This window comes from Hipposideros armiger, unplaced genomic scaffold (assembly GCF_001890085.2).
Source record: "Hipposideros armiger isolate ML-2016 unplaced genomic scaffold, ASM189008v1 scaffold_255, whole genome shotgun sequence".
In the NCBI taxonomy this organism is placed as follows: domain Eukaryota; kingdom Metazoa; phylum Chordata; class Mammalia; order Chiroptera; family Hipposideridae; genus Hipposideros; species Hipposideros armiger.
In genome coordinates this window covers 2,429,707-2,443,195 of record NW_017731605.1, presented here as the reverse complement: position 1 = coordinate 2,443,195, position 13,489 = coordinate 2,429,707, and the positions used below count along the sequence as shown (strand labels likewise).

Below are 13,489 nucleotides of genomic sequence, written 5' to 3'. Positions count from 1 at the left end.
ACATATTCCTATATAATAGTTTGTTTGATAATGTATGTCATGAGGAACACAGGTAGATGCTTTAATGAATATATTTATCTTGTCACTGAACCATTGCTAGATGTTGAGTCTATAAAAGCTGCAAAAGGACAAAAGGAGCGTTCTCCATTGTCCGTTTATCCAGTGAAAGGATCACTAGTGAGAGTTATAATTCACGTGTTTAAACCAAACAAGATTTTCTTCCCCATTTCCTTTCTTTGTTAGCTCTGTCTTCACTTGTCCCTAGAGCCCCTGTGGCCTCTAGAAACTATTTATTCAGGAAACCCTTACTGAGCATTTGCTGTTGTGGGAGGGACTGAGCTAAGTGCTGGGGTTAAAACCATCGGGCATAATCCTCACTCTCGCAAGGCTCCCAGTCTAGTGGGGAATGTGTGTGTGTGCACACACATGTACACACACGCAGAGGCGTGGAGCCCATGTCTGCACTCACTTAACTGCTCAGTGGCAGTCACAGAGGGCTGGCGCTACTCTCACATGAGGCCGTTGCATGGGAGCCCCGGATGCAGCCCTCATTCTCAAAGAACAGTAATAAGGAAAACAAATACTATCAAATGGGCTGATTCCTCTGCACATTGGCCTCCACCTCTCAAGGTCCAAAATCAGTTTCTAAAATCTGGGACCATCACACATGTGCAAATCTCCATGTCTTTTCAAGAATAAACTTTGTAGTTAAAATGTAGTAGCCCAACTAGCTCCTTGCCAATAAGGCAGTGTGTGTCCAGTTGAGAAGCAGGTGCAGGAGACGATGTGTTCTGTAGGTGCCGTCGGCCGGAGGGAACTTTGATGATGATAATGGGCTCCCCTCTCTCCACCGAGGCCCTGCCTGTTTCTCTTCTTCTTGCCCACGTTCTCTCTCCTCCCCACCCCATTTCCTCTTCTCCCCCCATCCCCCTTGCCTTCTGCTATCTTGATCACCCCTCATTTTCCTCTCGGTACCCTGACCTGGGTAGATTGAACCCTGTAAACAAACATATTGAATCAATGTGGAAAATATAACAAAGGTGTGCCAGCACCCCAAAAGAGCAAGAGGAGCTTCAGAAAGGGGTTCTGGAGGCAACAATGTCCCTTTCCCTTTCCCTTTCTCTTCTCATCCTCTTTTTTGGTTTTTCTTCTTTTTATTCCCTACCACTTGGAGCCCTTCTTCCTTCCTTCCTTCCTTCCTTCCTTCCTTCCTTCCTTCCTTCCTTCCTTCTTTCCTTCCTTCCTTCCTTCTTCCCCACAGAATGATTTATGTGACACTAAAACCTGACAGAGGGGTCTCCTGGGGCTCACAGCCAGCCTCAGAGCCCCCTTGGTCTGCCCTGCTACCTCCCCAGCTGCATCCTGCCCCCCTTGTGCGTCACCCCCCAGAATACCAATGGCTTCACATCACCTACACATGCTACTATGCTCCTGCGAGACTGAGGACCTGTGCACTGTTTCCTGTGCCTGGAATGCCCTTTCCTTACTTCTCCACCCAGCAAATTCCTCTCCTTCTAGTCTCCAAGCAGGAGGCACCGTTGCCTCCAGAACCCCTTCCTAAAGCTCCTCTTGCTCTTTGGGGTGCTGGCACACCTTTGTTATATTTTCCACATTGCATTCAATATGTTTATTCACAGGGTTCTGCCTACCCAGGTCAGGGTACCGATCCATTTGTGCATCCCTAGCGTAGTTGGGCATAGAATTAATGCCCAGTAGATGTTTGGTGTCAAATGGAGATAGAAGAGCGCATATTGTGGCAGTGGATATGGGTTCATTCACTCATTAATTTATGGTATTCACAATAAAACACAAGGAAACTTGATAGGCAGATGCCTCAGATGTAGGATTGATAAAGACAGCTTCTAGGGTAGATGCTCTCAATTGAGGGTGAGGGGTGTTTCAGACATTCTTATGGGACTTCATCGAGCAACACTGGTTGGAACCCCTTCTATGATCCTCTCCCCTCGCCCCTGTGAAGGACCATCATTCCCGGTGTTTTTAGTAGGATACAGATGGCAATTCTTGCTTCTTATGTTCTTGCTTCTCTAGTGTTTTTAGCTCACAACTAAATAGACACACGGGACTAAAACATATCTATTCAGGCATGTTCTTCTTTAAAATTATCATTTGGAGTTATAAAAGAAACTAATTAGTTCAAAAGAATGGATGTTTTCTGGGAGAGTCAGGGCTGCCAGGCAAAGCAAAGGTGGAAGAAGACATCAGTACGTCACCCGACACCCCTGAGAGACTCCTCTGTGGACCCCAACACACTGCAGTGTGGATTTGTTCCCAGTGTCTGGACCTGTGGAGAATACCCACAGGGCATTTACATTTGGGGAAGGAGGGAGGGATTCTGGACTGGGGTGAGCTTTCTGTTGATAACCAAATGTTAATGTGTGAGCAGCACCCCACCTCAAAGACCCACCTAGTTTTCTGATATACTTACTAATCCACTGTGTTTATAGTGCAATTTTATATCTTGAAAAAATATGAAAAGATATTTTAACATCCTAGCAGATTCTGTAATTCTGTTATTCAAAGGTTCTTGAAGGATAGATCTGTTTAAGCTGAGCCTTTACGATTGAAGGACAGTTCTTGCTATTCAGAGCAGTGCCACACCCACTAAAGACATAGAGGTGTGATCAAAAAATACAGTGAATCTTTAAATTTAAAAAAAAAATCTATTACAGTAAAAGACACATTGCCATTAATTCTCCTCAAAATACTCCCCCTCTCTTTGAACACACTTATTCCATCATTCTTGCCACTTTCTGAAGCAGTTCTGGAAGTCCTTTTTCATGTCTTTAGTTGTATTGTTGTGGCTGCCTTGATGTCCTGAATTGATTCAAAACGTGTACTTTTCATGGTGATTTTGACTTTGGGGAAGAACCAGAAGTCACACGGTGCCAGATTTGGTGAATAAGGTGGATGAGGATACACTATAATGTTTTTATTTGACAGAAATTTCCATACCAGAAGCGACATGTGACACGGAGCCTTTCCGTTGTGATCCCAAAATGTGGTGAGTGCTCCTGCCGAGTGCCATCCAATGGAAAAGCAGAGAGAGATCTTCAATACAGGAACTGGCATGTTGAAACATAGTAACTGTGTGACAAGTTTCAACTTGTTCAGTGAAGTCTAGTGGTTGTGAGCTACAATTGAGAGAAGGTGTGTTTTAAAGTGTGCCATAAATCATCCTCCATCATGACAACATTCTGTGTCACACATTGCTTCTTGTATGACAATTTCTGTCAAATAAAAACATTATGGTGTGTCCTCATCCACCTTATTCACCAGATCTGGCACCATGTGACTTCTGGCTCTTCCCCAAAGTCAAAATGACTATGAAAGATAAACATTTTGAATCTATTCAGGACATCAAGGCAGCCACGACAGTGCAACTTAAAGACACTCACAAAAGAGGACTTCCAGAACTGCTTCAGAAAGTGGCAAGAATGATGGATCAAGTGTATCTGAAGTGAGGGGGAGTATTTGAGGGGGATTAATGGCAATGTGTCTTTTACTGTAATAAATTTTTTATTTAAACATTCATAATATTGTTTGATCACACCTCATATATGTATATTGTTTTTCCCAGCCTGGCTCCAGATATTATTAAAAAACTCACATCCATTAATGTTTCCCACTCAAGACTACCTCTGCACACACAAGTAATATATATAAGCAAAAATTTAAAATTATACATATTCTAGGCCATATAATTAATACAAAGTATCTCTGAATTATCAAATGCCCACTATAAGGAGTGTTTGCCTGGCTACTTTTTGTGCATATAGATCTTTATTACTAGAATAAAGCCAAGAAAGTTTATACTGGGCTAAAAATTCTACAAACTAAACAAATTCAACACAATCCACTCAGCTTTGCCTCAGTAGCTGCTTAGTTGCAAGGCTGTATAATCTCAATGCTTTACTGAAAAACAGCTTTCATTAGACAATAACTTAAATGAAAATAATTAGATTCACATAAACACAAGCTTATATACAATGAATGTCTTGCTTCTTTGAAACATTGGAATTGAGTTCTTTCTTCATATGTGATGCAACTTTTTATTGTTGTAACAAATGCCATGTATTAAAAACTTATTTCAATTTTATTGTTCTTCAGTATGCCATTAGTAAGTGACTTATGAAGTAAATCAAGTTAATTTTCATAGAAGCAATTCTAAGGGGGAAAGGAGTGAGAGAAGGGGTTTACAGTTATTAAGGCCCTAGTATACTTTTTTAAATCTCCCCAACAACCTTGGAAAGTGGTTAGCCGAACTGATATCACCATACCGAGTCAGAGAACTTGAATTATAATTGTGTGAGTAATGAAGAAGACAATGATCTCAATAGTAATAAATGTAATTGGCTGCTATTAATTGAACTGTTTATTTGTCCCAAGAACTGCCAGCATAACACTGCTGGGGAACACTGTGAGCGCTGCAAAGAGGGTTACTATGGGAATGCCATCCAGGGATCCTGTAGTGTCTGCCCGTGTCCTCATTCAAACAGGTACTGTGGAAGCTTGAAAAGAATCTATAGAAACAGGAAGTAGTTTGGTGGTTGCCTAGGGCTGGGGGTTTGGGCTGGGAAAATGGGAAGTGACTGCTAAAGGGTATGGGATTTCTGTGGGGGGTGATGAAAATGTTCTAAAATTAATTGTGGAGATGGTTGTACAATTCTTTGAGTATACTAGAAGTCATTGAATTGTACACTTTAAAGTGTGAATTTGATAGTATATGAATTATATCTCAATAAAACAGTTATGTTAAAAAAATAAACAAACAAAAAATGCGAAACAAAACCAACAAAAGCAGCCTTTCCAAGTTGTATGCTTCTGGGTTTTACCTTTTCCTCTTTTCTTTTGCTATCCATTTAATGACTAAACAATTATTTGTTGAGTACCCATTATAGGGCTAGGATACAGTCCTTTCTAGATGCTAGTAAAGAAGACTAGCAAAGAGTCTGATCTCATGAAGCTTTATCTAGAGAATATAGACAGGGGGAGTTGTGACACTCAATAAATATGTGCACAAATAAGTATACCTTCAGATAGAGATGGCTTATGCAATTGATTAAAGGGTTATGTGATTGATAGTAAGTAGTCTCTTTAGAGAGGGTGATAGGAGGGCTTTCTGAGGTTGTTGGGCAGGGAACAATGAATGAAGAGATGGAGCACACCATGGCAATATCTTAGCAATGAGGGTCCCAGGCAGGAGAAAAACAGAAGAGAAATCCCCTGTGACGATGTGTTCGTGGACAGTAAGAAGGCAAAAATGACAAGTCCAGTGTGGGAGAGAGGGCCAGGAGATGAGGCTGGTGGGGCAGGGTTCAGACCCTGAAGACCTTGCATGCTGGAATAAGGCATTTGGATTTTCCCCTCAGTGTAATGGAAGCCATAGGACAGTTCTGGGCCACAGAGTGATGTGACTGAGTTGTTATTCAGACCTTAGTATGGCTGATAGGTTATGTAGGTAGAAAGCCGCCACTTTCTTTTCTTGGTAACCTGTGTTCCATTTGGGCTTGGCACCTTGTCATAGTCTTGTTCATTGTGACATATTCACTGTGGGTCCAAGCAAAATAGAACGAGTAAGTAAGTGAAGCAAGAAAATATACCGATAAAATATCAGTAGGGCATAGACTCTGGAACAACAGTAGACCACAAGATATCGGCCGAGTAGCAAAGAAATTGGCCAAGTCACTTGGCCAAATGTTGCTTTTCTGGAGGTGCATATTTGAAATAATCACCCTGCTTTGCTATCTATGGATTTGATACTCCTTAAACCTGCCCAGTCCTGCGGCTTTATTTGTAGAGAAATCTATCACTTGACACCAGCCCAGACTTGTTTGAACAGAAGCTAGAGAGAGTAGAAAGCAGAGATTTCCACAGGGTGCTTGATCCAAGCCTTTCATCTTTGGTGGCAAAGTGTATTGTTAACATCAAGGTCAGCTTCCAGCTTCCATGCAGTTGATGTAATATGCAGTTCCTCAGATTTATCAATAAAATTCTCCTTCCAGTGACTTTAATACTGCTGACAAATGTCTAACTCCCTTTAGAGCTGTAACTATATTCGCCTAATAGGCCAAGAGAAGCTTCCCAAAATAAGAATTGTCTTACCAGCAAATGATAAATGAAATTATTTCCCCTCAGATTTACGTCAGTATAATGTTCAAAGCACAGACATGGACATTTCACAAGGCAGCAGGGATTTTTTCACAATCTCTTTGTTTAGTAATAATAATATTTAAAAAACCTTCTCAAATGTATGCCAGTTTAGAAGTAAAAGAAAGGGAATCAAAATTCTACAACTTGGTTTGAAAAATGTAAAACTCACCAGTGATCATGCCCACAGAAATATGTAGGTGGCAACCATGCTTTGTGCCTTAGTCCCTCTGGGGCTCTGAGGGCCTGGCTCCACCACCTTTTCTTCCCAGAAGGCAATGTGCCCAATATAAAAGAACTAGAATAAACACAGAGAAAATTTTCTGAAAGAATCGGAACTCTCTGTTCTTTTTTTTCTGCCTAGACTTGTTTTATTCCTTCCTTGTTATTCCTGGAAAAATACTGTTGTAATCATCTCTTCCAAAGTGACTTACTCTGTTCCATCTTACGGGAACGAATGCATTTCTCCAGGCCAAAAATAAAACAAAATAAATGCCTTCAGTCCTAATTCACTAAAATTTGCTCAGTGTTAGCTGAAATAATTCATCATTATCTCTACCAGTCTTGATGGGCAAAATTTTCTTCACACAAAAAGGAACCAGACCCTTGGTTTGGTTTCTGTTTTCACTTACTGCAAGTCAGTAGTTTGTGGCAAAAAATAATAAGCATAACGCCTATTGATTTATGTCTTCACTGGGGCTTTGTTCTGTCTTCCTTGAAGTTTTGCCACCGGCTGCGTCGTGTCTGGTAGAAATGTGCAATGCTCCTGCAAACCCGGATACACAGGAACACAGTGCGAAAGGTGGGTGCTCCCCCCCCCCACTTCCCCTCCTCACCACCTATCCTGCAGGTGAGGGTGAGCTCTGCAGGCAGGCTGCTGCAGGTGCCCGGGCTGTGGGTAAGGCTCTGCCCAGTCATAGCTCAGAGCTAGGGGTGGGGCTGTTGGTTTCACTGAGGCTAGAAAAAGGTCTCTTAGGAAAAATACAACACTGCTCATTTAATAAATCATTAACTTCCTCCTCTTTCCTGTTTTGTATATGTCTCAGAAATTTGAAAATAAGGTCCAATATGTCATAGCCCTATATTACTCCCCAACATACAGCCCTGTAGACACCTACCCTCATGCACCCCGCCTACATACTCCTTCCCCTTCACATCCCTATACACCCCTTTCCTTCCTCATCCCTATACCCTCCTCCCCCATACAAATCCCTACATACCCCTACCTGCATATAAATTCATCCCTGCATACTTCTACCCCAACATATACACATCACTAAATAACTACCCCACACACATTCCTACTTGCCTGCACACACACATACAACTCCTATATATCCACAGCCCTAGACATTCCTACACACACAACACACACACACACACACTCACACACACACACACCTCTATTCCACCCATAATATTTTATGATTAGCTACTATGCAGAGGGCACTGCCAAGTATTGCAAATGCTATACAAGGTACTTACAACCTAGCTGGGTGGGAAGATAGAACACACATATTTGGAAAAGTAATAGTATAACAAATGAATCACATGGACAACAAATTTTTAAATTTAAAATGACTTTATCATAAAATCGGCACGTATGTATTATAACAGTGATGTAATGCAGGTGAGCTAAGAACTAATGAGGCCTACCACACCCCTACAGGCCTGCTCACTTGCAGTCCGATTCATAATCATTTTACCTGCAGAAAACCACTGTTAAAAGCTTATTGCGTGTTCTTACAGATCATTTCTATGTTCACAGACTTTTTCTTAAAGACAAACGCAGATTCCTATTTTGCTTTCTGTTTTCTCACCAAACAGTGTGTTAGTAATATGTTTCCATGCCTGTTAAGTACTCATTGATAACATCGGGTCAGGCCAGAAGCTCCCCTGACGTTCCATGTCCCCTGCTGTGGGTCTTTGAGATAGTTTTACTGTTTTTCATTGAAAGCAACACCCAAAGTAAATCCTGCTAGCTAAATATTTGTGTACATAAATCCTCAAGATATAATTATATGAGTGGCTCCCTTGGGTGAAAGATAATACATTTTTCAGACTTTTGATACATTTTGCAAAATTATCCTCCAGAAAAGTTGTATCTGTTTACATTCTGGCAGTGAAAGAGCAGGTGCCGGCCCAAGATGGATACGAAAAATGATCAACTTTTTAAAATATTTACCAACTTGATAGGGAAACATTGTATGCCATTTTAATTTACATGTCTTTGTTTAATAATCAGATTGGCCTTTTTTTTTCATGTGCTTATTGAGCATTTGTAAATCTCATTTTTTCCCATTTTTCCCATTTTTCTACTGGAGTATTCTTTTATTTTTTCATGGGTTTGTATGTTCTTTTTAGAGGAAATTAACCCCTTATACTACATGTTTTCTGTTTGTATGTTTTTGGGTGTTTGTTTGTTTTCTCAATTCTAGGTATGAAGCAGTTAAGTTTTTGTATCTATTCTTTTACCCTTTAGGGTTTCAGCCATTGGAGAGGTAATATAAATGTTTATGCGTATTTTCTTTTAGTACTTTTATGGTTTTATTTTTTACATTCAAATCTTCATGTTGGTTAAACTTCAGCAAAGTTTTATCAAATATCAAAAAAACAGAAAATTAATTCAACTGGATTTTGTAGTATGGCCGGGCCACTCTAGACTCGGGTTATCTGAAACATTTTATAGACTAGGTGGGATTTAAGTGGGTTAAAGAGATGATTAGAACCCAGTGGGGCTGCAAGATGGAGGTGGAAGGTGGCTCAGGTCAGGGAAGTAATTCAAGAAAGCCCAAAGGCCTAGTGGATACCTGCCATGGGTAGAAAGGAGGTCTGCCTTATTATGGGGAACACTAAGTGTCTGGAACTGTCCTATACTAAAAAGCAGCAATTCAAAATGTTTCTCTTTTCTGTTTCAGTAAGGGGAAATTCCCCACACTTGCCTCACATCTGTTATTCATTCTTTCCTTCAATGAAAAATAGTATATGGAGATCCCAGTATATGCCAGGCACTGTGCTAAGCACTAGAGACACATGAGCAACCAGAACATAGGCTCTGCTCTCACAGGTTTTTACAGCCTAGTGGTGGACAGACACACAAACAAGCTGTTAAAATTGTGAGAGAACATAACTAGGCTATGTCGGGCTGCAACAGGAGGGACATTTAACCATCCTTGAAGGGTGAGGGATGGAAGGGGCAGCTATACTGAGACAGGAACGATGGGTGGGGTGGGGAATGGCGCTTGGAAAGGTCTCCCAGACTGTGATTTAAAAGCTCTGGGACCCCCACCTGGGAGAGACATCCTCATTCAAGCCTCCTTATGGCTCTTCACGAACAATGAAGCAGGAAACAGCAACAGGCTGGATGACACGTTCATTTGGCGGGCAGCTAATGTGAAAAGAGAAATTCTTAATTAACAGTTCTTCTCTTAGCTTGTGTTTGTTACCCTCGATGTCTCAAGAAAGTGAGCTATTGTTTCTTTTGAGTTTTAAAATTTGTTCACAGGTAAATGCCATTTCAATGTCAATTTTTTTTCATTTGCTAAACATTTGTTGAGCGCCCACTCTGTGCCTGACATCAGTTCCAACACTAGTTGTTAACTGCGCAATTATAAATCCAAGGACAGTATAGAATAAAAGCAGGAACATGCATGCTTCTCCCTCAGTCACTCAGAGCCACAGATGACAAATGTGTTCTCTGCTCTTTTTTGTTGTACCAATGTCATCTATGAAATCAGGAAGTTTTACTTCAGCCATTGTGTTAAGCCACTACCATAAAATGCAAATAAGGGAACCAGTCATTCCTTGCCATCGGTAACTAATGCTTTGCGAAAATAAGGAAGAAATAGAATCAAACTTCCTGAATATTTATGTAACCTTGATTTAAAGTATTTTATAATTATGAATCTTTTACATGGAAAGTTTATATATCAGTGAGACACCTAAAAATAAAGCATTTATAACATAGATCTTTTGCATAGCATGGTTTGTTAGGTAGACTATAGGGCTGGTCACATAAAGTAAAGCCCTTATTAGGGCTTTATTTATTAGTCCATTACCACCAGCCTGCTTAGTAGGCTAAGCCAACTCAGTTACCTTCTTGATAACTAGGAAATACAGGGGTTTTCTGCTTTCTATCTACTTTCTGAAATGTAATAATTCCAAATGATACCAATTATACATATATACATATATATGAATATTTAATAATGTCTTATATTGGTACTACCTTTTATTAAGTATTTATCATATGCAAGAATAGTACTAGATTCTTTACTACATTATTTATCTTATATCTATCAACCAAAATAGTGCAGTGTGTTCACTCATTCATTCATTCACTTATTCATTCAACATATTTCTGTCTGACACTTAATATGACCCAGGGATTATCCCAGGTTCTAGAGAAATATCAGTGAGCAAAATAGGCACAAGAAAAATGAATAAAAATTAAAAAATCCATACCCTCATGGAGTTTATGTTTTCATGGGAGAAATAGATGAAGAAACTGAAATTTGAAGAATTAAGACAACAGCCTAAGATCACACTAGTACATGATGGACCCAGGGACCCAGCCAGGTCTTCCTGGTTCAGAACCCATCTTCTCTGCACTGTATCACCAGTGTACCCATTAGTAAAGCGTATTTAGATTGCCTAACCATTCTTTGATTCAAAGCTTAAATTTGGGAAATAGGGTCAAAAACCATATATCTTGATTCTATCAATTCCATTGATGATAAGACATCCATTTAATGACAATTTTGGAAGGTTAGGGTGGCAGTGGAACTTTGCTAATGAACAGAAATATTTAAAATTAAATTCTAATTCCAGGAAAATATATGTATATATATATATATATTTTTTAAACAGAAAATCATAACTAAGGAACTATTATCTTTCAACTTGTAGCCAAGGAACTGAGTTCTCATCCTTAAATATCTAAGACTAATGAAGTTTCAAGGCCAAGGTTAGCAGCTGAGTTAAGTAACTGAGGTTACTTAAGCCCCATTATAGACAGCAATGCAGAAATTAGTGCAAATATGAATTAAGGCAGACTTGAAATAGTACAATAGGAAATACTAATAAAAGCCCCTTGATACAAACATTTGAAACTATATAAATTTTACTTCAAATTTCTTCATTGAGGAAGTTAGCTGTATATTAAGTAATATATAACTGTGTGATATCTTCAGGAACATAACTCTTGCATAAAATTCAACCACTCCTGATTTTCATATTGGTCAAACCACTGGCTTTGGTGTGCCATTCGAATATAGCGGTAATTAAGGATCCTGACATCCTAGGTGTCAGGGAGGAAGGGAGCCATCTCTGCCTGCCTCCCGCTCTCACCAATCTCATTCAAGTCATACATATCTCTGTACTGAGACACATTCATTCTTGAAAATCTATGTCAGCCTTCCTCCCATAGGGTTACAATATCCCAAACAGGGAGCTAGAGGTTGAGAAAATTGGATGGAATAAATGATGAGTTCTTTGGGTGTTTCTCCTCTTTTCTATATTTTGTGTAGGTGTGCACCAGGATATTTTGGGAATCCCCAGAAACTTGGAGGTAGCTGCCAACCATGCAGTTGTAACAGCAATGGCCAGTTGGGCAGTTGTGACCCCCTGACTGGAGGTAAGATCAACTCACACCTCTGTTAACCTGCATTTATCAGACTAGTGTAAAATAGCAGGCGAAGAACCCAAGTCAACATTTCAGGAAGCATAAAACACGATTCCAGCCAACAAATTGTCCCCTTATTTTGACAACCCCTGGAATGCTCGGGCAGTATTTTCAGCTTTGATGAATAAACTTACTTCAAGTAGGCTTCTTTTTTCTTTAAGTAAATTGTTTTTAAAACTCAACTAATTAAAGCCAAAATAACCTCAGACCCTATTTCAGTAATTTTGATGAGACCTCTTTTTCATAAGGTTATCATCACATCAGCTTTCTTTGTGTGTGTCTGAAGAAGTCAAAGTACTCTTTCTCTAATAGCAATAAATGTTCTAGGACATGGGTAGCATAATTGAGATGGGTTTTTACATACCAAAGAAAAAATAATTATTGGGAATTAGTATGGGTACATTAGGACCAACTTGGAAGAAAAAGGAAGACTATCCCCTTCCTTGTTTGAAAGAGAATATTAATGTGATTTCTCAGGAAAATACCATTGATATAGTGCAATGTCAAACCATTAGATAAAGTCTCTCATCTTATAATTATGGACAAGACAAAGAATTAAACTCTGGATGTTTGGATTACAGCTGGTCAAGTGACTATTCCCAAAGGATTGCAGAGTAAATGGATAATTATCAGTCTAGAATGAGGTGTCTATTGTCATGTCTGGGCCTTCATCCTCGGCTTTATCTTCAACATCAATTCACATTGTTGATTTGAATGAAAATGTGGAAGGCATGCCCACCCTTGTTATCAGGTGACACAAAGTTGAGAGAGATAGCAAATGCCTCCAAAGACACATTTGGAATATTAAAGGGCCTCAACAGCCTGGAATAATGGGACAATTCTAACCAGACAAAATTATGTTAGGGATAATCATGAGGTCCTATAGTTGAATGGCAAAAAAAAAAAAAAAATCAACATTTAAGTATGTGATAAGTAAGATGTGGCTTAGCAGTAGGAGATGTAAAAAGACTAAGGTTTTAGTTACCAATAAGTTTAACATGGCTCAGGAGATTAATGTGGCCCCTAACACGCCTCATACAATTTTCACTGAATTCTAGTGTCTAATTCACACTTGTTATTCACACTAATTAGACACTAGTATGCTGCTCACTTAAGTCCTCAAATGGGGCTATGTCTTTAGAAGACAATAGGCAAGCTACAGTTTGTTCAGAAAGAGGGTGAGACTGTGAAAGGACTTGGAACCATGTCACATGAAAGGTTGACAAACCAGGACAGTGAAGAGAAGACTTGGAAAGGGCACATTTGAAAGGCTGGTATGTGGGAGAAGGGCTGGTTTTGTTCTGTGTGGCATGAGAGAGTAGAACCTATACCAAAGAGTGGAAGCTAGAGGGAAATCTATTTTAAATCATCCCAAGGAAGACGTGCCGAATGTTTAAAGATGAAAAGGGCCGTTTTAAAAGGTGATGAGTTCTATTGGAGGTATTCAGGAAGCTTCAACATCACACACAGCTTATTTGTGAGGTTAATGTCTTTTCAACTCTCTTTTTCCCGTACTCTAATAATGAAAATAAGCAACCTGAAATGAGGATGGTAACTATTTTTTTTCCAAAAACAGAAGCAAATGCTCACACATGAGACTTGTTTGTCCCTGTGAGCTTTCTCTTTCTCTCCATTCTC

General features: G+C 39.6%; 1 protein-coding gene across 1 annotated transcript in view; it reads left to right on the top strand.

Moving 5' to 3' along the window:
* LAMA3 (laminin subunit alpha 3) overlaps positions 1-13,489 on the top strand; it is a 69,818-nt gene that overhangs the window by 4,765 nt on the left and 51,564 nt on the right. The window contains exons 3-5 of the mRNA XM_019656179.1: positions 4,408-4,517; positions 6,890-6,970; positions 11,697-11,803. Coding sequence (XP_019511724.1) covers positions 4,408-4,517; positions 6,890-6,970; positions 11,697-11,803 — 298 coding nt within the window. The remainder of the gene's footprint in view (positions 1-4,407; positions 4,518-6,889; positions 6,971-11,696; positions 11,804-13,489) is intronic.